We start from the raw sequence: 26554 nt of genomic DNA, 5'->3' as shown, positions 1-26554 counted from the left end.
TTCTGGGCTCCACCTTCTTCATCTCAATGTTTTAGCGAGAAAACGAAGGATTGCTGGGGTTTTGAAGAATCCTCCAGGTTTCTACCCAAGTGGGAGGCGTGCCACAGTCCTTTCCTTTGACACTTTTCTTTTGGGTTTTGGAGACAGGGTTTCCCTGTGTAGCTTTGGAGCTTGTCCTGGAACTCACTCTGTAGACTAGGTTGGCCTTGAACTCAGAGATCCGCCTGCCTCTGCCTCCCAAGTGCTAGCATTAAAGGAGTGCACCACCACCGCCCAGCTCTTTTGCCAACTTTTTAAGTCTCTCTTTTTCAACTCTTAGAAGTGCTCTCCATTTGGAAGGTCTACATGGCAGAGAATATTTAGTAGCTATATAAGCCTCCATTTGATGTTCGGGGTGTTAGGGAAAGCTGCCACATTTAACCCTAGCTTTTTTTGTGATGTAGTCTTTTATTTTTCTTCTGACCACCACAGTCGTGCATACTTTTTTCAGGGTACTTAAAAGATCTAAAAACTCTTAAAATTCTTACTAAATAGATGAACATTGCAACAACATTTTGGCATCGTTTCCTCCCAGTGTATACATTTTATTCTTCTATAGGTGTGTGTGTGTGTGTGTGTGTGTGTATACTGTAAGACTTATTGCTCATTGTGAGAGGTAGTTAAAGAAGTAATTTGAAGTTACTGATATAAAAGAATCTAGGCATTGGAATCTGCCAGGCTTTGGCTTGAATTTGTCCTGGGTGATTCTTGTTGGCCATCTGCCTTCTTTCTGGTTTAATCAAGCTATTTCGTAAGTAGTAGTCATCGTGTGTATGTGTGTGCGCGCGCGCTCGTGCACTTAGGCATAATCTGATGCTCAGTCAGAGAAAAATAGACATTTTTGTCTCTCTCCTTAGTGCCCTCCATGTAAAACTACTTCACTGTTGATGGGACTCCGTCCACATTCCACTTTAACCCTGCCTCCAATTCTGTTTAGCGAGGAGTCTTGAGCACAGTCCTTTTCCCTTCCTGTACTCACATTGCACAGGATTTGTTATAAAGGCTGGCACGGTACCACTGGCGAATACTGGCTAATTATTTCGCTGTTCACTTAGTACTACAAACTTTCAAATCTCTCCTGGTTCTTAACAACAACAAGTCTCGGGCTGGTGGCAGGAGGCCAGACGACAATCTGTTGAGTTTGGTCTACCGCACATCTTTTGCAGCGTCTCTTGCCATGTACAGGGAAGCATTTGTGATGCTGATTCCACCAACACTTCTCACTCAATGTCCTCCATGCTAAACAGGCCAGTTAGGCATTAAGTCATGTCTCTGGTAACTTAAGTGGAAAGTGTGAACAGAGAAACCACTTTGTGTGAGGACAGCCGAAAATTAGATCCCTTCCTCTCCCCACTCCTCTTCCCCCAGGGGAGGAGGCACTTATCAGCCAAGAGCTCAGTGCCCGAACCGTGCAGCGTCCTGAGCTCCAGAGGTTTGCCAGCACGCACGATCTGCGGCGCCGAGAGCCCTTCTCCCCAGATGAATTCTCATAGTATCACAGACGCGCGCAGCCCGGATCGATATTGGATGGCAGACGTGCTCCCGCCGTCAAGTGTAGGCACAGGGCGGCGGATTGAGCCGCCCCGCAGTTGGCTCGCTGCTTCTCATCAGCTCAGTGCTGGCAGAGGACGTTAACCCGTTCCCGCACTGACTCCCGCTCTGCCGCGGCGGCCGTTCCTCCACGGCCCTCCCGCGGCGGCCGAACCTTTCAGCCCGACGTCCAGGCGCGGGCTGGGTCGGCTCCCTGCGCGTGGCGGGCAGGTGACGCCCGGCTCCCCAGCGCGCGGTCCCTGGAGGCTGGACTAGGGCGCTCCGAGCCCCTCGTGCCCGCTCGTCTTCCCGCGTTCGCGGTCCGGGTGCGGGACCCGGCGAAGGCCCCGCCCCGGGACCCGCTCCCACTCCTGATTGGCCGGCGCAGCTCGAAGGGGCCCGGCCCCGCCCGGCCCGGCGTCTCAGCTATAAAACGGGTCGCCGCATGCCCGGCCCGGCCCTGCCCGCCTAGCTCCGGGGCTCGCACGCGCTCCCGACCCACCATGCCGAGGGGCTTCCTGGTGAAGCGAACCAAGCGCTCGGGCAGCTCCTACCGCTCGCGCCCGGCCGAACCGCTCTTCCCCCCGCCGGCTCCCGGCGCTGCATCGCCCTCCCCCGAGGAGCCCGGCCGGGGGCTGTCGGGATCACCCTGCCCCGTGCCCGCGCGGGACGGTGCCGAGTGGGGCGCGGGTGGCGGAGACGGCCCGGGACCCAGCCCCGCGAGACCGGCGGGCCCCGAGCTGCGCCGCGCGTTCCTGGAGCGCTGCCTGCGCTCGCCAGTCTCCGCCGAGTCCTTCCCCGGCGCCACCGCCTTCTGCTCCGCGGCGCCCGCGGCCGCGACCTCGGGGGAGCAGTTGGGGCCGCCTCGGGTCGCTGTCCCCGGCTCCGTCCCCGCACCCGCGCCCACCCCGCACAACCTCCAACGCCGCGTCAAGGGCGCCCTGGGCAGCGCGTCGGCACCGGCGGCCGTCAGGAAGCCTAAGGCGGTGAGGAGGCTGAGTTTCGCAGACGAGGTGACCACGTCCCCGGTGCTCGGTCTAAAGATCAAGGAGGAGGAGCCCGGGGCGCCGGTGCGGGCTCTGGGAGGCGTCCGCACGCCGCTGGGGGAGTTCATCTGCCAGCTGTGCAAGCAGCAGTACGCGGACCCCTTCGCGCTGGCTCAGCACCGCTGCTCCCGCATCGTGCGCGTCGAGTACCGCTGCCCCGAGTGTGACAAGGTCTTCAGCTGCCCCGCGAACCTCGCCTCCCATCGCCGATGGCACAAGCCACGTCCCGCGCCCTCCTGCGCCGCGAGTAAACCTCCCTCCGCGTCGTTGACCCCTCCGGACCCTTCCCTGGCGGCGGGCAAAGAGAACGGCCGCATGCCGCGGACCGACGATCAGCACCCGCAGACCCGGGACAGCTCCGGGAACGGTCAGCACCGGGACAGCGCCACTCGCACAGGCCTGCCGGCGCTGGTGCACCCGGAGGCAGCACGACCTCAGGCCCCCTACCCCGAGGTGATGCTAGGGCGCCGCGGTCTTGGGCCAGGCAGTGCCAGCGCGGGGGCGACATCCGAGGTCTTCATGTGCCCGTATTGCCACAAAAAGTTTCGTCGCCAAGCCTATCTGCGAAAGCACCTAGGCACCCATGAGGCGGGCCCGGCCCGTGCACCAGCCCCGGGCTTCAGCTCGGAGTGCACAGCCCCTTTGGCCTTTGCGTGCCCGCTTTGCGGGGCGCACTTCCCGTCCGCGGATATTCGAGAGAAGCACCGGCTATGGCACGCTGTCCGCGAGGAGCTGCTATTGCCCGCCTTGGTCGGGGCTTCTTCGGAAGCGGGGCCCGGAGGGGCATCCGACGGCAGCACTCAGCAGATTTTCTCATGCAAGTACTGTCCATCCACTTTTTTTAGCTCCCCGGGCTTGACCCGGCACATCAATAAGTGTCACCCCTCAGAAAGCCGGCAAGTGCTGCTGCTGCAGATGCCGCTGCGGCCTGGCTGCTGAGGGACCGAGGCCTGGCGAGATTTCGAGAATGGCTTGGAGAAAACAATATGGGAACTCCTGTGGGGCTTTCTTCACTTTGCAATTTCCTTTCCCATGCTTTCCCCTCTTAAAACTCTCACAGTCATGATCCGCCTGGAGAGAAGGCAGCGAGATGTAAAACCCCCTCTCTAGAGCAGGTATGTATGTCCTAAAATTCATGGTCAAAGTTAACAGCTTTAAGCCCTCATTTCTCCACCGAAATAGGATGTTCCCTTCCTTAAAACGCTGGAGACCCCAATGAATCCTGTATGGTTTGTAGTTCCTATGGAAAGTCGCAGTGAACGCGTGCAAGTCTCAGTGTGTACACAAGGTCCTACATAAAGTGGTATTCACCAATGTTTTTTCCCTCGCCACCACAGGCACTTACGTCGTTTCTGTCTCAATAGGGTCAGATCTCTTGTCTTGTATATTCTGTGAATCAAGCTATGTGACTGATGCCAAACCTGCAGGGAAGGACGGCTTAGACCCTTGTAGATGGACAGGAATATACGAGGATATTGCTGTCTGATGTGGTAATATCCCTGGAACTTTCTTTCCTCAATTGAATGTATTAGTCCCTTCTTTTAAATTAGGTTTTGGAGGTGAGGAAGGCGCTGCTTAATGGGAAGGAGTTGGTGTGCCCTCTGAATTCTTAATCCTATTTTATGTGCTGCATCCAGGAGGAGGTACTTAAATTTTTCTTTATATAACCTTTTTTTCTTTAAAAAAAAACTATACTCATCCCTAAAGTTTGAATGTTTTAGAAAGAGTCCATTCAAATTATGTAACGATTATGCTGTAAATCTGCTGTATCGTAAACTGTTCACCTTAAGGAAGATGGTCATACCAGTAATCCACCATGAACTGAATGTTAATTCATTCAATATTCGGTATTTTCTTTTCAGGAGCAATGTTTGAATTTTTTTGTAAATCATATTCAATGTATATTCTGTATCTATTCCCTCAATAGCCAGAGTCTGGGACACTGGCTGAGCACTGTCTGACAATAGATTTGTAAGCTGCTTCTGCCAAATAAAAGTACGTAGACTGTGCCTGCTTTATTGTCTTAAGAAGTGGCTGAACTCAGTGAATTTTCAAAGGTACATCTCTCACCTCCCCAACACCAGTATTCAACTTGAGAGTCTTAGGGACCTGCTTTGACAGACGCAAAGGGAGGAGACATTATATCTACCAAATGAACAGAACAGTGCTGAAACATAACGGGACCGCCTCCTCTGAAGTCCAGCTGCACGCTGCAGCTCCGTGGAGGTCAGAGTATGGACTGCTTTTGGCTTTTTGATTTAAGTCTACTTAAATCACATAAATGGTGCTAATTAGTTTCACTATTTCCAATCAGCATTTCCTGTCCATCTTGTTACCTGTTACCAGTCCAACAGAAATATGCAGGAGTTAAGTTTGATTTTCCTTTAAAAAAAATTCTTCCTGTTGGCTGTGGGAAACTCTCTACACTGTTTTAAACACATTTGTACAGGGTCTCTTTGCTCATTTGATTGTTTTACTTATGAGCATTAATTTAAAAAAGCACACACAAACTCTAGAAATTTGCCTAGAAAAATTTGGTAGCAAGTTTTATTCCTGAAAGTATATTAAAAAACACTGAAAACGTAAAAAGTCAAATGTCATGAGATAGATTCATCGATTTTGGCCAAGCTTCTGGTCAGACTTAGGCAGTGGAGGAGTTTCTGTGCTCCAGCTGACAGCGGAGGACCTCTGAGGTACGCTGGGCTGCTTCTGAAAATGGCATTTATGTTTACCTTTTCACGATTAGCTCAGCTACTGTAGGGGATATGTTATATCTCCCAATTACACAGCCCTGCAGCCTTTAAGTCTGGAAATATATTAAACAGAATACAATCATGGACGAAGTGTGAAGAATATTTTATTTTGTTTTATTAAATACCATGTCATCTTTTTGTCCATTACAAATCTGTAGACACTACATGAATGATACATAATTTATATTCTGTGGTTTGTCAGGATGATGTATTTACACATGCAGTTGGTATCAATCATGCTACATTTCCATAGGAGATGCCCGTGTTAAACAAAAGTGGGCAGCTTATTTACTACAGGAAACCCTTCTGGAGGTGGGGTGCATACCAACCTGACCTGTAGCAAGTTTAGTACTAAAATAGATTTAACTTAAGACTCCTGGGTCATGTTCCCTTGCTTTTTTAAACAATACACATAATTTGAGCAAGACATTAATATGAGAAAAGTATCCCACCCTTTTCTCCACCACCTTCTTTTTGGTACTTTAGAAACCACACAGATACACCAGGATAAACTGGCTAATAACAAAACCGCAGCCTCAAATTAGAAATAGCAGTTAATGGTGATACCACCTAAAAAAGCAGAACAAAGTTGTTTGGGAGCTAAACAGAAATCAAAGTTCAGCGGTGATTTTCCTAGTTATTCAATGTGTTGTGTCGCCATTTGCACTGCCGAGAAATGAGACCCTGACTTGGGAAGAGAGTTAATGAGTGTGATTTCCGTTGGAATCTGAGCTGCTCATGACCATTAGAGTGTTTCTGTTTGTAACACAGTCTGCACACACCCTATATAACAGACGGACAGATGAGCAGTCTTCGCTCTAGCTTTCCAAAAGCTTTATGCTTGCCTAGCATGCTAGGGATGCTGGCTTCCATTCCCAGCACTAAAAAAAGTTACATTTGTAAAAACTATGGATTTACTGAATTATAAAGTTGTAATGAGGCACAATAAATAATATCAGACTATCTGTCTAATTATGTTTTGACTCAACATGAATCATGAATTTGAAGGTAGCACTACTAAGACATGATTATCTAGGAAGGTGAAGAATATGAAATAAAACTCGATCCCCTCAAAATACGGCAGCACGGAGTGTGGAAAAACTGAACTAAATAAACAGTCCAAATTTAAAACAGCAAGTTGCAAATTACTTTAAGTCCAGTGTTTTCTCAAATAAGTGTACAGGAAGGAACATGAATGTATGGCAAACATGAGGCCAGAAAGAGTTTATGCTACGTCTGTGTCAGGTGGCTACTGCTGATCACTGCTGGGCTGCTGTCTCCTTAGGATTTATTGGCTGAGCCAGAGGACCGACGCAGCTTCATGGACATGCGGCTTTTGCTAGTTCGAGGAGACATTGGAGAGGCCAGGTCAGCCCCGTCTACCTGGGCTGCTGTGGGAGTGTCACTGGGCAGACTCTCTGGGTAGGATCCTGTAGGAGAGAGTGAACATGTCAGTATTCTCCAGTCTCTCAAGCTGCGACAACCTTTCTGCTGCTATCTGGAGCAGAATCCCAACCCTTCACAAGGACATCAGAAGATAAAAGCAAGCAAACAAGCAAACAAACAAACAAAAAACAGTCCCAGACTTGCTAGTCTCCAAAGCTTACTAATACATTTGAAACCCTGTGATCTGGTGGCTCATGTCATATTAAAGAAAACACTAATCATCGTGTCCAGAGCCAGCACCCTGGAAAATGCAATGGGAAATAAACCTTTGGGTCTGAAAGTCCATGGATTCTAAGCTCCGCCAGCATGCAGGGCGGGGCACGGCAAGTGGGAGGGAAGACCAGCTGCACTGCGCCGCCAGAGAGCACCTTCACACCACACGCCAGCTCAAACAGAGAGAACCTTCACACCACATGCCAGCTCAAACAGAGAGAACCTTCACACCACATGCCAGCTCAAACAGAGAGAACCTTCACACCACACGCCAGCTCCAAACAGAGAGAACCTTCACACCACATGCCAGCTCAAACAGAGAGAACCTTCACACCACACGCCAGCTCCAAACAGAGAGAACCTTCACACCACACACCAGCTCCAAACAGAGAGAACCTTCACACCACACGCCAGCTCCAAACAGAGAGAACCTTCACACCACACTCCAGCTCCAAACAGAGAGAACCTTCACACCACACGCCAGCTCCAAACAGAGAGAACCTTCACACCACACGCCAGCTCCAAACAGAGAGAACCTTCACACCACACGCCAGCTCAAACAGAGAGAACCTTCACACCACATGTTAGCTCCAAACAGAGAGAACCTTCACACCACACGCCAGCTCCAAACAGAGAGAACCTTCACACCACACGCCAGCTCCAAACAGAGAGAACCTTCACACCACACGCCAGCTCCAAACAGAGAGAACCTTCACACCACACGCCAGCTCCAAACAGAGAGAACCTTCACACCACACGCCAGCTCCAAACAGAGAGAACCTTCACACCACACGCCAGCTCCAAACAGAGAGAACCTTCACACCACACGCCAGCTCCAAACAGAGAGAACCTTCACACCACACGCCAGCTCCAAACAGAGAGAACCTTCACACCACACGCCAGCTCCAAACAGAGAGAACCTTCACACCACACGCCAGCTCCAAACAGAGAGAACCTTCACACCACACACCAGCTCCAAACAGAGAGGCCCTCAGGAGGCCATGCCAGGTATGTAGTACGCCATACAAGGAGCAGCCAAATTCCCGAGACAAAGCAACCCAACCAAGAAAATGTCTTTAGTAATGCTTTTGTGTCCATTAGCTTAGATGTTTACAATTAGCAGTAGAATTAGTAGACATAGAAAAATAGGCAAAACAAATTCAAACAGGAAAATTCTCTGTCATTTACAGGGCAGTTCTTCCAGATCCTCCCTGACATTCTGGAAATAATTCTGCTAGTGTTTCTATGTAATGAAACACTCCTGCTTAAATCAAAGGTCTACATGTAAGTAGCAGAAAAACAAAAATGCTCAGGAAGTACAGATCCTATTGAGGTATCTTAAGAATACATCCCCAAAGAGTTCTCCAAAGTACTTTTCAAGGCCAACTGTTACAACTCTCCTTGGGGACAGATATGCACGGCTAAGGGGAACCATGCTGCCACTGGAGCCTGTGCACGACCTGCTCAAAGTGTCTCCTCTCACATTTCCTTCTAATTAACATGAGGCTGGCCGATAAAATAAAGCAGGAAGTCTATTTTTTTTCAGATTTACTCTTCTTAATGATCTGAGCTGGCTCAGAGTAGACACAGACTAGAATAATCAGAGATTGTTGAGCCCACAGCTCACTTAGGGAAAAGGACAGCGAGGGGCAGTAGCTGAGTTTCCTGGTGCCACCCACGCAGGTGAAGAGAGGTCTTCCGTCCCAGTGCTGTTCCCCCGAGGGCCAGTGTCTCTAGCGGGGCTTGGGAGGGACAGATCTAGCAGTGCATGCCTTTCTGCTGTGAGGGAAGAAATGCAGCAGGGAGCAGAGCGGAGGACAAAAGAGGAGGACAGACGCCAGAGAGACGGCAGGTGCTACAGGCGTTACCCGAGCAACAGAACAAGCAGGTTTGTGTTATAAACATGACTGACATGCGATGAGTTAGGGTGGAGATGTTCCACAATGGCCAATGCTCCACTACTTCAGATGCCATACTTACCAACTAACAAAACAAGTTCAAACAGGAAAGAGAACAGGAGAAAAGTGTGTGAGAGAGCCAAGAAACATCTACTGTCTAATGTGTTCACTGCACTGATACTGTCTGACAATTCATCCTAAGATCTTTAGATAGACAGTGTAACGAGGTAATAGCTACAACTGTTTAAATTTCATGGAATTAAAACTTAAATTCTTTGCTACACTAGTCATATTCAATTGCTCAGTCACACCTGGTTAGTTGCTACCATCTTGGACAGAGCAGACATGTGACATTCACATCACCACAGAAGTTTTACTCAAGAGAACTGCTTTCAAGCATCCCAGAAAAGAGCATTTCTTCTGCTTAATTCTTAATCCTCAAACCTAGTACTAGAATGAAGAGTCTTTGAAGAAAACTAAAATATTCCCATCAACTGCTTTTGTTGGTTGAAACTCCTGATCTCTGGAAGGCAGTTTAACAATGAGAATGACTGTGTGTTTTTCCTCACCACTTTTTAACGACCGTGAAGACAGCCCATCTTTGGGCACTGGGGTGCTTATTCCACTTCTCTACTTAGAAAATACTTTCTTCAAAGTCAGCAGTTCTCCCATGTCTTCTATACTGCCTCACAACGCAGTCACAGGAACTCTACATAGGTACTGCGTAATGAGGTAGCTATAGCCACATTAAAATGATTTCATTTCATCTCATGCAATTAAAATCAACAGAGACAGGGTTGGTGTAGGTCTCAAGCTTACATTTCTACAAGTGACATGTGGAATATACTCAGCACAGCCATTCTATAGCAGTTCACCAGAGGCAGGCCCCAGTTTTGGATTTGTAAAGAAAACAGTCACACTTGCCATTTCCTGTCACAACCTAATCTTCCTAATTATTGATTTACACCATCTGAATCATGAAGATACAACTGAATTACTTCTGTCATTACTGTATCTTCCAGGGTGGATCCTACATCCACGTACTTAACCCTATCAAAGTGCTCCACAGACTGTCTACACTCTGACAGTACAAGCTACATGCTGATTACAATAAACCATCATAGATGATACCTCGGATATGACTTCAGGAGGCTCCACAGCCTTTTTTAAAGGGAATATAAATGATTTTTAAATTTATTTTGGTTTGGTCTATACTATCTGCTGACCACTTTAAAACTTCCTAAAGTTGCTGAGTGGTAGTGGCACAATCCTTTAGTCCCAGCACTCAAGAAGAAGAGGTGGGTGGGTTTCTATGAGTTTGAGGACAGCCTGGTCTACAAAGTGAGTTCTAGGACAGAACTTACATAGAAACCCTGTCTTAAAAAACCAAAAAACAAACAAAAAACCCCAAAACCAAACGCGCACCCAGGCAGGCACAAAACAAAACCAACAAAAACTTCCTAAAGTTATTGGCTAATAATGCCTTTAAAATACTGTAACTTTGAAAGCAACTTTCATTAGATGAACTAAGAGACAATGTGACTGTTAGCAAGAATGAGGTTAGGTACTTCTGGACTCTTGCTTATAATAATAGTAACTATATTCTCTCTCTCTCTCTCTCTCTCTCTCTCTCTCTCTCTCTCTCTCTCTCTCTTCCTCTTCCCCTTTTCCTTCTCTCTCTCCCTGACCCTGACCCTCTCTCTCCCTTTCCACTGCTAGCAATAGTAAGGGTCTGAGAGACCAATGGCAACTATGATGTTGAGGCCATGAGCTCTGAAGGAGACAGGGTCAGGGTAAAATGCTGACCTCATCACTTATGAGGTGGTCCTGGTGTCATCTTTCTCCTTTTAAAACTGCATAGGTCTGCTGTGAAGATGTAATGAAAGGGTCCACATCCTGCAGTCCTTTATCACTTTCATTACAAAAGCTTTACATCAACCATATGGAAACTGAACTTAGCAATTATTGCCACAAATTATGCTATTTAAGTTAGTTTTAACCACTGGTTAATAATATAAAAGTCAAATTTCCAAGTGCGAGATAGTGAAAAGAACAAATTTGCCTGTCTACAAGTTCAGATGAATCCACTGACACACAAATTTGAGCAGGAATCTGTTTTTTAAAAACTATTAAATAAATTTATAGATTATGCTAATATATTGAAGGAAACTGATTTTTTTTTTTTTGGTTTTTCGAGACAGGGTTTCTCCGTGGCTTTGGAGGCTGTCCTGGAACTAGCTCTTGTAGACCAGGCTGGCCTCGAACTCACAGAGATCCGCCTGCCTCTGCCTCCCGAGTGCTGGGATTAAGGGCGTGCGCCACCAACGCCCGGCGAAGGAAACTGATTTTTATATTGGCACTTATAACTAATGTTTAGTTTTTTAATATAAGTATCTTCTGAAGGAGCTAAAACACTTTTTTTTAGATTATTTCAATGTCTAGGAGGAAAGTTTGAAATAACATTTAAAGGACACTGAACTTAAAGTACCTAAAACAGTGTCTAATTTTGATGACACATCCTCCTTAAATATTTAGAAAAACCCAACAGTTACACATCCTAACCTATCTACACACAATAACACCTACATGGTAATGAATGGCAAGGCTGATATTTTCTAAAGGTAATTATAAAAATGGTGTATATATAGACTTACTGATATATACATATTTTCATGTCCATATATGTAGATAATCAAGTTATTAGTCAACTCCTTAATTGCTAAAGAATAGTTAAGCTGCTGAAAAACAACCCCAAAGAAGATAGTTATTGGAGGCTTACATGTAATTCCAGATATACTATTCAATACTTATGGTTGATATAATAAAAATACATAGTATTAGAACAATGGGTATATTTTTAGTGCTAAATTGAGAAAGACAAACTGATTAGTATTTATTATACACAGCAAAATAGGATTCTGTTCCTCAACAGAATTTTGTAATTTTTTATTACAAAAAACAATGTAACATTAGGGAGAAATGTGAGTATTTTTGAACTATCACTGTAATCTGGCCAGGAACAAGAACAACTGTATTTTCAAATTTACAGTTAGAAGAAATGGGCTCTCTCTCTCTCTTTCTCTCTCTCTCTCTCTCTCTCTCTCTATCTCTCCCTCTCTCACTGTGTCTGTGTGTGTGTGTATAGTATATAAAACTTTTGATATTTTCCACATTCATGCCTGATGAAGATAAAAAAATTCCTGTAACTTTTTTTTAAATAAAAGACAAGAAAAATTTAATAATGTTTTAATGTAGTTATGGAAGATCAACACTGTGACATCACAGTATTTCTCTCAATGACCTTAGGGATAAAAATAATTTCCCTTAAGTTATCAGTCTAGTGCCACAGACAGTACATTTTGAGAAAACACAGTTATGAAATTTATGGATCAATTATGGTACACTGAAATCTTTCACATCTATTTAAATAAAGTTACATGAAAAAAATTTTAGGTTTTAAATGTCATCACTATTAGCCAATTACTGTTAACCAGGAAATTTTAGATGAACCGAATTATATAAATACAGATATTACTTCTCCTCCCCCAGGTAGGGAATGAGCTCAGCCAGGGCTCTGAGTCTGGTAAACATATATTCTACCACTGGGCTATCCTTCCAGTTTCCTATGAATACTATTCCACTGAGTCTAAATAAAGTATATTACAGGGTTGGCTACAAAGAATATCTGCATGCTAGCATCTTTTAAAAAAGCGTAATTTCACATATATTACCACTGATTAGTATTGTCTTATATACACATGATATCTTAAGCTGATTCTCAATTGCAATAATCCATTTCATGAATGGGCAAACACCTCTGTAACTAAAAGATGAATTCAGACATGTGTGCAGGCTGGTGCAAGCCTAGACTCTGTCTCAAAAAAAATCCAATAAGCATCATACTATGTCAGTTTTGCAAAGGAGCAGTCAGGTCCAAACTGTTATGAAATACTGACTTCAAAGTCTCCTGTTTTGACTTAAAAGTTTAAAGGATTGTTTTCTATGTAAGAAATGAAATATGACAGGAAAACAAAGATTTGAAATGGAAGAAAAATTATTCTGCAAGTACAAGCTTTATAACTATAGCTTATTGGGTTGAACTGAGTACCATTCTGAGAAAAACTTGTTGTAACTATTAAAAGTCTGAAAAAATGTATTCAGTAACACTGATACATGTCATTCAGAGGTAGAACACCTTTAATAAAACCAGCATGCATGTCTCTAATGGTCCTAAAGGCAGAGACAATTTTAAAAAGTTAACTTAAAAATTTAAACACAATATTAGGTCTATGTTTAAATTCCTATTTTAATTTCTGTTTAGATAACAACCACATCAAGTATCGTGCTGAAAAAACTCATAAGAACATTAACACATTAAAAATGAAGCCAACAGCGCCTTGATGGTTACTGTAACAATACCCTGTGCTGTAACTTACTTCCATGTGTCTATCTGCTGAATGCGCAGGAAAATATACAAAATGTGAAAAGAACTTTAAGATGATGAATACTAGAGATTCTAGCTGGTGACTAGCAACAGGAATGGAACAGCATTTGTAAGCAGAAGTGACAGTGAGCCTAGTGCGGAGCCCAGTCTATCAGTCATTCCCTGATGATGGAACTTGCTGAATACAGCCTTGCATCTTACCAGAAAGTCTCTGTAGCTGACAGTGCCGATGCCCAAATACACAACAGTGATTTTCATTGTGCTGTTTTCTGATTCAGCTTGGATACCTTTCCATTCTTTCATGTTTTCATCTTAATGCCAAACTGATCACTTTTACAGAGTGTACATCTATGAAAGTCAGTCTTACACTTTTTATATTATTTTCAAAAGATTTAACCTCGCATGACATGTTTTCCCTTTGCTAGGTCTTTTAGTTGAAAGGCTTCTAAGTTCTTTGGTAAAATTATTTTTCTGATGGCAAATTAATTATTACTGAAGGAAAGCTTTAATTTCATTAAAGAAACCTCAACTGAGAATTATAATTCTATAAAATAGACTAAAAATAGATTAGTTTAAAAAACTACTGTGCATTTAAATTTATCTGATATATATATATGTGTATTTGCTGTAATGAGAATGAGAAGTACTTTATTGTGGCCAAGTTCCTATTATGCTCTTTCTGCTTCCCTTAGACATCACCACAACACTCATTGCTGGATTTCAAGTGCCTAGTGCAATGCCAACGATGAGTTCAGATATCTGGTAACAATAGAATGTATTGCAAAAATACAAAGCCACATGATGTCAGTTCAATAGAGCTACTTTTCATGCTGAGAAACAAACAAACAAAAGAAGTCAATATAACAGGGTATAACAAGTTTCAGTCAAGGAGTCCTATCATTAGTTACTTTATCCCCAAACCATGTTAGTGTTTCATGCAGACCTGGGTTAGTTAGTATAATTCTGGGAAAAATTTAGTGACAACTTTGAATTGTTTAGTATAAACCAGGGCAGTGTTAAGTCTGCTTATTGTCTGAGTTACAAGCGCAGAGCTCGCTAGTTCTGGAAAAAGGAAATGGGAGAAGAACAGAAGATGCTTTGGTTGACACTTTGTCTTACCTTCAGATAAACAGAACTGATACTTAATGATCTAAAGAGGGAAAATAAAATAAATGAAACAATCATAAGGAGTGCAAGATATTACAGAATAGGAAGGCCATGAGTCATTTTTTTCTGATTTCTTTAAAATTAGTTAAATGTATTAATGCAGTACCCTCTTAAAATCTTCAAATATTATAAGATAATTTGCTGTACTAAATATTCTAGATCTAGACTGAGTTAGCTTCATTAGAGATAATGATACCATATCCGTAAAATTTGATCCTCTGAAGTCGAGAGAGTGCCCTCTGCTTCAGAATCTCATGAAATGCAAGAGTCAGTGACTGTGATGTGGACCATGTACTTATATGAAGATTATTGGATTTTTAAAAGAACCACAGTCAGATAAAAGGAAATAAATTTATAGGCCAAACTCAAATAGTCATAAATAATGTATTTCAATGATGAGAATCTTATGCAATCAAGGTTTAGAAGAAAAGGGTATTGCATTTTGAGTTCATGATAAGCTATCAATACTTTCCTTTATTCTTACCTGCATCAGAAGGTAAGTGATGGTAGGGTGCTGGAGAGAAAACCTGTGCTGCAAAGTCTTCAAATGTTGTTGGTTCTAAATGGTGCTGAACAATTGTTTGCAGGTACCGTGCTCTCTCCTCATAGCTGATTCCCTTCTGTTAAGGATGAACTGGGAGGATGTGTGCAAGCTCATTTTCTGAGAGGACCACAACAGTGCACCCTCCCTTGGTGACTGTTCTCTGTTCTTACACACGACTAAAAGTGCCCCTTTCTAAAGTATAAAAATGTGCTTCTTAGTGGCAGTTTATTTCCGTTGACTCCATGACAAGTGGCAGTTTAACAGCAAGTTGCTAAAGAATAATTATAATACCGGATTTATGATTAGAAAGGTTTGAGAAAAGATTCAATTGTTAGTTGCTTAGTCTGGGCCCTTCTTGTTAATCAACTTTCATCTGCAGATTTACTCCCAAAGTCATTCAGTAAAATTGTACTATGCTTAAAAAAATACTATGTCCCAAATTCTCAATTTTTTATTTGTAAAGACTTATTGTGAAATTCCTACATATCTTCTTCATTTTTAAAATCTCTGTATTTTCTCAACAATTGTTCTCATTTTGAATGGAAGACTACTGTTGTTATAATCCTTGAATAACTCCATGCAGTTAAGATAAATGCATAGCTGAATCTGTGTGTCAGTAAAAAAAATACCCCTTCAATTACAACACTGAAACAAGCAGGAATATTTGCAAAGAGTCCATGGGGCTCCTAAACACTGTCCAACAAAGCATCGACAGGGCACTGACACTGACAGAGAGAGACTGTACTTCGCTCTTATCACATATTATTCCCTGATATTATTGACAAGCAACCAGTACCTTGAAGTGTTGTTGCTTTTGAACAACCCCACTCCAGGCTTCCTGTTTCAGCAGGTCTGATTGTGCTGTTAGCATAGAAAGGGCAAGAAAGGGAGAGAATATTTCTGTTGTTCATGAAAGCAACTATGGAAATGGCTGTCAAAGTGTAGAGCAGCAGGCAGCAACAGACAATTATCAGGAAAAAGCACATGCCGACTTCGTGTCGTACAGTTCCTGAACTGAGAAACCACCTAACGTTTCTTCAGGTTTTAAGTTCTCCTGCTGTACTTGGTGTGCGATGTAGACATTTAAACAAAGACAATAAAAACACACACAAGACATTTACATAGGGAGAACCAAAACTCACCCATTGGTTTTTCTTTTTCCATTGATTTTTCTCTCCCTAAAAGCCACTTTAGTATTTCCATCTTAAAATTTGCTATTCTCTTTTTAAAATTACAGTTCAATATTTCACTTCTATAATTCTAGGAATTATAACTCAAACTAGGAAAAATCATTTGGGAGCTAATTTAAACAGATAATTCAGTGGGTGATATTATGGTCAGTTACATTTACAAAAGTTTATTAGGAGGTGGCAAAAGGCTTGCTAGTTAGAGGACAGACTGCCATTGGGACATGACTTAGAAGGATCATTTGCCTTTCTGATGCCTCATATCTAGCTTCTTGGATTACAATCTATGGTTTTGCATCAAATATTGAAATAACCTGGATGCTACAATTTATTATTTTCAATTCTGTACATTGTGGTTGAACTCCAAAAGAATTTTACTTCTGAAATAGGTAGCAACAGGGTAAGATGTATTAAAGTGACTGGTGATGAGGAAGGATTTTATGGACAGAGAACAGACATTTATGAGGCAAATTTAACATAGAAAGTAACATAGCATGTTTAAAAAGAAGATATATGGTTCTAAATGGAAGAGGATGGAACTGACTGTTCAATCTAAATAATACCACATATCTCACAACTTGTTGGAAAGTACTTTTTTCATTGGGGGAGATTCACAGCTGCCAAATTTTCTGCAGTTAATAGAGTCCTTTGATTCACAGCAGTGCCCCTTGTACAAAAAATACTGGCCTTTGTGTATTACCAGAAACTAATTTTCTATTTGGCTGAAAAGGGAAAAATGGGGTTATTGCTTCTCCCTCCTACAGAGCTTTTCATTATGCCTGATGCACTCAACTTCTAAGCTCTTCTGAGAAAAAAAATAACTGAAGAGGCAAGAGGTAGAAAAGTGAGCTTGTTAGCACATTAGAAGTGAAGTATCTTGGTGGGCCCTAGAAATTCCCAGTGGTGTGTTAACTTATCACTCTATGCATGCTGGCACTGATAGTCTCCCAATTGATCACTCTCTTTTCGCACCAAAGGTGCTGCCAGGAAGCAAAGGCTGAAGGCCCACAGGAGAACAGTCTGCTATCAAAACAAGCTGTTTTTAAAAGTCTGCTTGAATGGGTAAAACGCTTCATGAAAAGCAGGGTGGAGACAGCTACCTGCTTTGAAAATGCTCTACTTTAGAGGGTCTATAAATGAAATATTTTACTTTATCTTATTTAGAGTTTACATAAAAAACTAGGCAGAAAAAGCAAATGTTAATATTTTTAAAACAAGGAGGATAATTCCAATTGGCCAAATTCATCAAAGCAAAAAAAAAAAAGATTAGGTAAATAAAGCACAATGAAGGGTGACCTACTGTGCTATATAAAGGTTTATAAAGCAACATAACTCTAAGCCATAGCACATAGTCCTATAAAATGGAAGGTTTTCCAGACATGTAACATTTTATATAAAACACACAATGTATTTAATGAAAACAGGCTTCTTAATTTTGAGAAGTTTAAGTCTATGTGAAAGAGTGAGCTTTTACATGGGAAACTCATCACATATTAGCACAGGCTAACACCTGAACTTTCCCTTTTGTGGATTAAGTTCAGAAACTGGGTAAATACTTACAGCTTAAAGTAACCCAATTTCTAAAAGTAAGTGTTCTTTATAGTTTCTTCAAGTTTGTTACAGCCAAATTAAGTAACATAAAAATGAACAAACCTAACCTACTGTTCATACACATTCACAATTTTTGGTCCAAAAAACATACAATTAGGAGATGTGATAAACTTCCACCACGTCCTGGGTCCACACAAGGCACTTTTGTGATTGTAATGGTTAACGGCTCTAAAGAGTCGCCATGGTATCTGCAGTTGTCACCAGCATCTGAAGCAGCAAATGCCTGAACCTCTTCATAGCAGGTCACTCTTAGAGGCAGCTCTCTAGGGAAGAGTTATTACTACCTATAAATTGACACACATAAACTCAGTGGCTAGCAAAAAGCTACTCACTACTGTGAGTAAGTGTTGCAAATGGCATTAAAATTAAACACTGAAATGAGTAAGATGATAAAAAGTTGAAGTGGAACTAACAAAAATATTCAGAAGTAAAATTAAATTTAAAGTGTAGACCTAAGATGATTTCACAGAAGTACTTGTAAAAATTTAAGACATCTCAAGGTAAAATTAGCTTAAAAATTTGATAAAGGTGGCTCTGGAAAGACAATTATGAGTTCCCTTTTCTGCAGTTTATGGGGACATCACCGTCTGTCCCTATTTACTTTACTAGGACTTTAAAGAATATAAATACACTGTAACCCAAAGACCCCTCTACATCAGAGCTGAGTATTATTTTCATTGCTACACTGGGACAAATGCTGTTATATTTTTCTTGAACTTTAAATGTACTTAAAAGTATGTTCAATACTTTATTGAAGTATGGACCTCTGCAGTGACCTTATATCCAAATGTAAGGATTAGCTTTATGAATAGTTTTTTTTTCTCTGAGACAGGGTTTCTCTTTGGCTTTGGAGGCTATCCTGGAACTAGCTCTTGTAGACCAGGCTGGTCTTGAACTCACAGAGATTCACCTGTCTCTGCCTCCCAAATGCTGGGATTAAAGGCATGTGCCACCACCGCCTGGCTAATGATATTTTAGTAACTGTAAAACTCTTCTGGACAAATTTTGTTCATCTGTCAGCAATGTAACCAATATAATAGATATATTATTTTTGTACTAGTTTAATGTTTGGTGTGTGCTTTTGTAAATGGCAGGTGATGTCTTGACAATTTCCACTCCCTTTTCTCCCTGTTTACATCCTTCCAAGCTAAGCGTGAACACAGCATCTTCTGGAACTACAGGTGCACTTGACAATGCCCTGCTCTAGGAAAATTTTCAATGCCGAGGCAGAAAATCTAGCTTTGTTGCCAGACATAGTCGCATATAATCGTAGCACTTTGAAAGCTAAGGCAAGAGGGTCTTAAATGCCACGCTAGTTTGGGTGACAAAGTGAGCATACATCCATCAAAATATAGCTATATTCACATGTCAGGACTCTATAATAATGTCAGTAATGTTTATGATTTGTGGCATGTACAGAGGGCTTTTGATTACTTCATGTTAAAGTAAATTAAACATGAAGAAAAGGTTAAATAGTAAATATTTTCATTTTATTAAACTGTAAGGAGACTAGACTAAAAGGGAGACTTGTTCTTAAAGAAGCTACAGCCTTGGATCTCTACAGTTTTCTTAATCCTGTAATTTTAAACTCCTTTTACTATAAGAAATAAGAACACTTTCACTTTTCAGTTTTGGAGACAGGGTCTCTCTGTTATGTAGCTCTGGCTGTCCTGGAACTACTTCTGTAGACCAGGTTGGTCTCCAACTCCCAGGGATCCACCTGCTTCTGCCTCTTGAATGCCTGGATTAAAGGGGTATGCCACCTGCTCAGTTTCATTTTCAGTTTTGGGATCACTGATACCAAGGCATGATTCAGTAGGTTGTACATTTAGCTAGAATGTAATTCATGGTTACACTAAATGAAATGGAAAGTTTTGCATGCATACACAACTTAACTACACATATACATGAATGAATAAAGCATAATTCATGTGCTATGAAAATTGTAATTGTAAACAAATATTAAAAATGCTTTTACTATTGCTTATGTTCCTCTTTGTGGTTTAATGAGTTACCTCCTAAATAACGGGGAAAATAAACACCATAAAGATGGCTTCTTCTAAAGTAAGCCTGAAGTTGTGGAATCTGTTATCGATGCAGGCTTAGGGAGGTACAGAAAGCCCACCCTGGACTTGTTGGTTCTCTTCAGCAGCATGTGCTCTACACTCAGCCTGTGATTCTCTGTAGCTTTGAGGAGTAGGAGTTTCTTGTCTCTTCTCTGTATTCAAGATTCCAAGAGAAGTATCACAGGGAGAATTCTGACAGAAACCATTATTTAGAAATTCTGACTACTGGATGAACAATTGTATTGGAGAGTGCTATTTAAATTGTACTCTGAGTTGTAATTGAAGTGGCTATAATCTGGGTACTACTTTAATTATTAGAACCATTTGGTCAATAAACAAGCTACTTGTAAGACAGTCTTGCAACTTGTAGTAGGTATTGAAACTACAGTGATAAAATTGCATGGCCTCTGCTCCTAAGACATTAGTTTCTCTACCAATCAAAGCACAAAATGAACAATTAAAATGCAGCATAAACACACGCAGAACCTCTAGTCTATAAAGTGCAACAGCAACACTGAAGTGCCACCACAACCTGCCCCTCAAAGTCAGAAAGGATTCCTTCTCTTCTTTCCTTTGTCTCTTGGGACAGGGTTTTAAGTAGTCCAGGATGGCCTAGAACTCACTGTGTAGCCAAGGATGATCTTGAACTCCTGATTCTCTTGTCTCCATTTCCCAAGTACTGGGATAATAGGTGTGAGTCACCAACCCTTTCAGAAACTATTTAAGAGAGCGTAGTTTACTAGACTAAGCACCAGGAAAGAGACTACAGAGATGGGAGCAGGAAAAAGACCAATGCTAATTAATAATATGAACTGTGTCTGTGGACCACAGTGCATGTGTGGGGAGGTTAGAAGACAAGCTCATGCCTTCCTTGAGGCACATCCCTTGTCCCCCTCTTCTTACACAAGTCTACTTAGCCTGAAGCTTCACACTTGTGTGGTAAGCACTTAGCCCTCTGAACCACGTCCAGTGAGCCCACCACATCCACTCCCAGTCATACTTAGCGCACACTTGGCTCTGTGCCACCTCTTGACCGCGCTGACTCTAGAGTAAAACGACCAACAGAGCAGACCCAGCACAGTGCAGCAGGTCGGGGAGCCATGTCTTTAGTCCCAGCACTCTGAAAGCAGAAGTGGGCCAATCTCTTTGAACTCTAGGCCAGCCAGAGCTACAGAGTGAGAACTTAAACTTGTCTCATTAAAATTCATCAGCAGAAAGGAAAATTGGAAATTGCTCTTTTAAGTATTTATTCTTGAATAATTTGTCAAAGAAACCATTCTGTGAATGTTGTAAAGAATCACAATCCATTACAATTCAGCACAGACAAATATGCACTTCCACTTTCAATAATTCTTAAAGGAAAATTAAACATTTAAAATTCTTCATTTTTTTTTTTTTTTTTTTTTTTTTGGTTTTTACGAGACAGGGTTTCTCTGTATTGTTTTGGAGGCTGTCGGTCCAGCCTGGCCTCGAACTCACAAAGATCCGCCTGCCTCTGCCTCCCAAGTGCTGGGATTAAAGGCGTGCGCCACCACCGCCCGGCCATAATTTTATAATAGTGTTTAAACTATTTTTATTTGTATAAAGGGGACACCACTGAAAAAGGAGAAAGGACCTTAAAGAAAATTCATGTAGGCAATACAATAATTGAGGGCATGTTTCTGAGTCAGCTGGGTACTCACTGACAAAGGTATTATCTGGATGTTGTAGCACCAGTGCTTAGGAGGCTGGGGCTGGAGGATTTTGAGTTCAAGGCGGCCAGCCTGTGCTACAGAAGGAGAGAAACTGTGAAAACAAAACAAGCCTGAAAAACATTTACATATAGATGAGCTTCAACTTACAGCAGGGGTTACCTCCTAATAAATTGACTGTGAGTAAAAAGTAACTTTAAAATGCATTTAACACACGAGGGATCAAGAAGGTTGAGTTGGGAGAACAAAAGGAGAGGAAGGCAAGAGCTACCTTAATAGAGGGAGCCATGACGGGCTTAGCAAGAAACCTGGAGCCAGGGAAATCTCCAGAGATCTACAAGGGTAGCCCCAACTAAGAATCTAAGCAATAGTGGAGAGGCTACTTTAAATGTCCTTCCCCTATAATGAGATTGATAACTACCTTAAATGCCATCCTAGACTCTTTCTTCATCCAGTAGCTGATGGAAGCAGAAGCAGACACCCACAACTAAGCACTGAGCTGCATTCCTGGAATCCAGTTGTAGGGAAGGAGAAGTGATAAGAAAAGGGGTCAAGACCATGTTGGGGGAATCCAGAGAAACAGCTGACCTGAACAAGTGGGAGCTCATGGACCCCAGTTTAACAGCTGGGGAACCAGCATAAGATCGAACCAGGCCTCTGAACGTGGGTGTCAGTTGGGGTACTTGGACAATCTATGGGGCTTCTGGCAGTGGAACCAGTATTTATCCCTAGTGTATGAATGGGAGCCCATTGCCTATGGAGGGATACTCTCTCAGCCTAGATACAGGGAGAGGGCCCAGGTCCTGCCCCAATGCTGTGACAGACTTTGATGATTCCCCATGGAAGGCCTCACCCTCCCTGAGGAGTGGATGAGGGAGTGGGAAGGGGGGATGGTGGGGGGAAATAGGAAGGACAGGAGGGAGAGAGAACTGGGATTGGCATGTAGAATAAGGTTGCTTTTAATTTGAATAACAATTAATTAAAAAAAACCACAGCAAGTCTATTGAGTATCCCAGCTAGAACATGGCATGATAAGGAGTTCAGGTTGTTTATCTCCTTATCATGTGGATGGGTAGGAGGGGCAAGAAAGTAGAGCATTCCATAGTCCAGATGATCAGAATGCAAACGTGGTTTTCACCAAATGAATTGTTTTCTACACAAGGAAACCATATGAAGTTGAACCAAAACAAACTCATGAACTACTTTTTTGTTTGTTTGTTTTTTAATGTTTTTGGAGACAGTGTTGCTTTGGAGCTCAGACTGGCCTGAAACTAATGATCATTCTGCCTCAGCCTCTCAAGAGCTTGGGATTTGGGTACATGTCACAAGCCTGATTGTTTTGTCCCTCCCACCCCACCTAGAAAAGTGTTTATTCAGCAATAAGTCTCCTTGCTTTGAGGACACAGCAAATTATACAAAAAAAAAAAAAAAAAAAAAAAGGTTCTGCTGAGTCACAGATGGGACTAGAAACCTGATCTTTTAGGTAATGCCTCAGTATTCTTTATGTCTAATTTCACTGATCTGTGTGTTTTACGGAGGAGGAAAAAAAGGACTACGAGGCATGTTATCCCAAAGATGGCCGGGACAATGAGCATTAACCAAATCTGCTTATGTATCTACACTATAATTATTGTACTTTACTATATACATACATATAACATAGTAAAAAAACCCTCAAATTGTCCTAAAGTAAAAATGAGAAAAGAATTCAAGTGATATTTAACATTATAGTTTTAGAAGGCCATGAAATACCTTTATAAACTGTGAGGCAAAAAAAAAATCACTGAGTAGCCTTGAGTAATGAAGATGAATTTTATTAAGATATGCAATATGTGTAGATATAGTTTACAAATGAATTTTAAGGATTTCATGCTACTATTAGTTGTAAAGTATTACATAAGTCTGAAATATATAGGGCAACTAAAGTATTCTATGAGATAATAGGCACCAATCATTTATAAAATGAATGTAAACTATATTGTTTACCTTACAAAGCAATGTCTGGTAAATTAGTGATGTGGCAGGGGGAGGGATATTCCATTTCTTTCCTACTGTAGCTAAATCTGCCATGAAATCTGCAGTCTAGTTCACCTGTAGTGAAAACAAATTCTCCTAAATATATTGTTTAATTGCACCACACTAGCAGAAGTACTTCTCAAAAAGCCTGCAACAGGTTATGATCAACTGTCTGTTTTATGATGTCTTATATTAATGCAATTCTTTAGTAGCTGACACTACCTCCACCATTAGTAAAAGCTGTGATTTGTCAGTGCAGACAAAGCTGGGCTTTAATCCATCCTTTTAACCACATTGCCAAGTCTGTATTGTTTTCACTGCGTCTCAATTAGAGATAGGCAGGACACCTGGTACTTCTTTATCGGAGTCCCATGGCTGCCAGATGACTCAAAATCCATAGCAGGTGCTAAGGCAGTGTGAGGATAGACCTATTACTGAAAGCTGAGTGGAATACATTTGTACCATATATAATTGCTCGTAAATCAGTCAATTACTAAATGAAAACATTAGAAGAGTTGATAAGTCCATTTCTACCAATGTTCATGTAAATACATTAAGAAAGATTAGCCTCAAATAAATAGGCTTAAAAATTCAAACCTATCTAATATCTCTGAAAATACTTCCTGATTTAATAATCTAATAATCATTGGTGATTTCCAAAAGTCACTAACATGACTACCAAATACTTATATATCTCTCTCCTACCTTTACAAAAGGTGCATGAAACAAAACATCTAAAAGAAAAACTGAGTTATCTGGACTTCAAATTTAATGAAATTAAAAATTTGTACCTATTCTTGTTAAGATAAATTTGAGAATACTATATTGATTTGCAATTTTTATACTAAGTAAAGAACTGCTCCAAAATTGCTAGTATTAGAGTAAGTTTAAAATTACTGGGAGGGTCCAAGAAACACAGTCTATATATGTTGTTCCTTTTGGGAACAAAATTTTCAGTCCATCAAAGCAGAGAAAATTAATGTAAAGGTTTCAGTTAAATACTAAGCTCAAACCTTGTCAGATGATTGCAAAAGAAAAAAAAATAACACCCACACATACACACAAAATGAAAATCACCCCAAACCAAAAAGCTCCCCAAACTCTAAAGTGAGATTTTACAGTATACAATTACTTAAATGTTATCTCTACTTAAATGTGCACTAATATAATTAAGATTTTAAATGCTGTAATTATTGGGGATACAGAAAAGTGATTTTATTATCATAGAAAGTATTAACAAAGCACAGCAAATTGCCATTTCAAATATGGTCATAGAATCTATGATAAGCAGTATATTGGCTTAAACTAATGCACTATGTGCCCCCAGGGAATGATAGCCTGGGACACTGGGCTTTAACATCAAAATCTGTCCATTAATCTTGACTTTAAATATAATCTATTCTGCAGTAGAAGGAAGAATGGACATTCAATGAATTACTGTTTTTGAAATACTGCACTGGTGCCATTTACTAAAATCACTTAAGAGGATACAAGGAGAGGGAATTCTAGTAAATTTTACAGATTCACTAATTTTATAAAACATGGACTTGACTTTCTCCAACTTCAGCAAGAACATCTCAGTTATATAAGAAATCACAGCAAAAAGTTTTAAAACCTCTCTTCTCGCTCTTGTATAGGGGTATCTGCTTAAATAGAATACCAAATATAACATAGTCAATTTAATTTCAGCTGGAAAAAGAATCACCCGTGGAAATACATTGTGGGGTCAGAACCCCTGGAGGCTTAAAATAGGCTTTAACTTAAAAAAGAAAAAAAAGCACATCACTGTTTGCTTGCTACAGAATGACCAACGGCTTGTTGGAAGAGTTCCAGAGGACACAGAAAGCTCAAGGAGTGTTATACAAATACCGGAGTAGATGAAAGATACTCAAACTAGCTAGTCAGAACTCACTGAGGTACGGGTACATGACTAAAACAGCCATTAGCTACTTATTAAATGTAGGAATTAACCTTCAGACGTGCCAAATCATTTATTTTAGTACATTTTAGCATCTGTAACTATTACATAGTTGATTTATGTATGCATGTATGTGTGTATGTATGTGTATGTCACCTGGGGATTTCCAAAAAGGCAAAAGTGTAAAGGAAACTAAACTAGCTTTTAAAGTTTATCTGATATGTGAATTGTGGTGGTTTTAAGCCATTCTCATTTAAAAATTTTATGGATATAAAAATACATTATTTTCATCTCGACAGAAATATCATGAAATAAAACTGACATTGCTGTAGTATAAGCTGGTGGGCTGAAAACAGATACTGCATGTTAACATGGGAGCACTACAGGTGGCTGTTTAAATATATTCATTTGCTTTCTTTTTGACAGTAGTTATGTGCTAAAGGAAAGTCAACACTCCTATCAAGAGAGTAAGTAAATGTGGAAACATCAGTTCTACAGCAGCTATTTTTGCTCCTTCTCTTTTCTGAGCAGCAATTAGTAAAGCAACCCCTTCCCCTCCTCCCTAGCTGTCAAGCTGTTCAGAGCAGTTTGCAACTTGACAATGGTACCATTGTGAATGCTCTCTGGGCTTCCTTCCCACAGAGAGTTAAATGGGCAGTTCCTGCTGCCCATGATTGGTGTCCAGTGAAATAATACTCAAGAGCCAGGTTTTATCAGCTTCACGCCAAAGAAGTGAAGCCAGGGAGCCCAAGCCTTCATATCATACTGGACCATATGCCAACCCTGATGGCCCCAAAGGTTTATCACTAAGAATCAGGATCCATCATGTCCCTTGTGAAATTTCACTTCACATACCTTATGTGAAATGCAAAGCTTTGCTAAAAACTGAATCTTCTTTACAACTGGCATGAACAGATGGACGGTAACAGTGGTTTGGCAAGCAAAAGTTAAGATTTAAATAGGCTATACCGTAGTGTTCGAGAGA

General features: G+C 41.5%; 2 protein-coding genes across 12 annotated transcripts in view; one reads left to right on the top strand and one right to left on the bottom strand.

Moving 5' to 3' along the window:
- Nucleotides 1–2055: 2055 nt before the first annotated feature.
- On the top strand, nt 2056–4624 carry Insm2 (INSM transcriptional repressor 2). Its single transcript, XM_005080509.2, has one exon. It carries the CDS (start codon nt 2073–2075, stop codon nt 3552–3554), a length of 1482 nt encoding a protein of 493 aa, XP_005080566.1. The 5' UTR covers nt 2056–2072; the 3' UTR covers nt 3555–4624.
- An 837-nt stretch (nt 4625–5461) lies between these two features.
- Ralgapa1 (Ral GTPase activating protein catalytic subunit alpha 1) overlaps nt 5462–26554 on the bottom strand; it is a 202448-nt gene continuing 181355 nt past the window's right edge. For 5 of the 11 annotated variants that reach the window (XM_040743064.1, XM_040743070.1, XM_040743072.1 and 2 more), the window contains 3 exons: nt 15021–15145; nt 9008–9010; nt 5462–6798 (listed from right to left, as the gene is read on the bottom strand). In XM_040743064.1, the coding sequence (XP_040598998.1) occupies nt 6650–6798; nt 9008–9010; nt 15021–15145 (277 nt within the window). In that variant the 3' untranslated portion in view covers nt 5462–6649. Of the gene's footprint in view, nt 6799–9007; nt 9011–11180; nt 11664–14488; nt 14520–15020; nt 15146–26554 lie in introns of those variants that run through there. The other 6 variants (XM_040743065.1, XM_040743074.1, XR_005876329.1 and 3 more) reach the window with 5 other exon arrangements.

Source organism: Mesocricetus auratus, unplaced genomic scaffold, assembly GCF_017639785.1.
Source record: "Mesocricetus auratus isolate SY011 unplaced genomic scaffold, BCM_Maur_2.0 Super-Scaffold_15014, whole genome shotgun sequence".
Lineage (NCBI taxonomy): Eukaryota > Metazoa > Chordata > Mammalia > Rodentia > Cricetidae > Mesocricetus > Mesocricetus auratus.
Note: the sequence above shows the minus strand (reverse complement) of the source record. Positions and strands in the feature narration are given on the sequence as shown.

Bases quoted from the DNA above. Each gene is read 5' to 3' on its own strand.
- Insm2 (XM_005080509.2), top strand. From the start codon at position 2,073: ATGCCGAGGGGCTTCCTGGTGAAGCGAACCAAGCGCTCGGGCAGCTCC.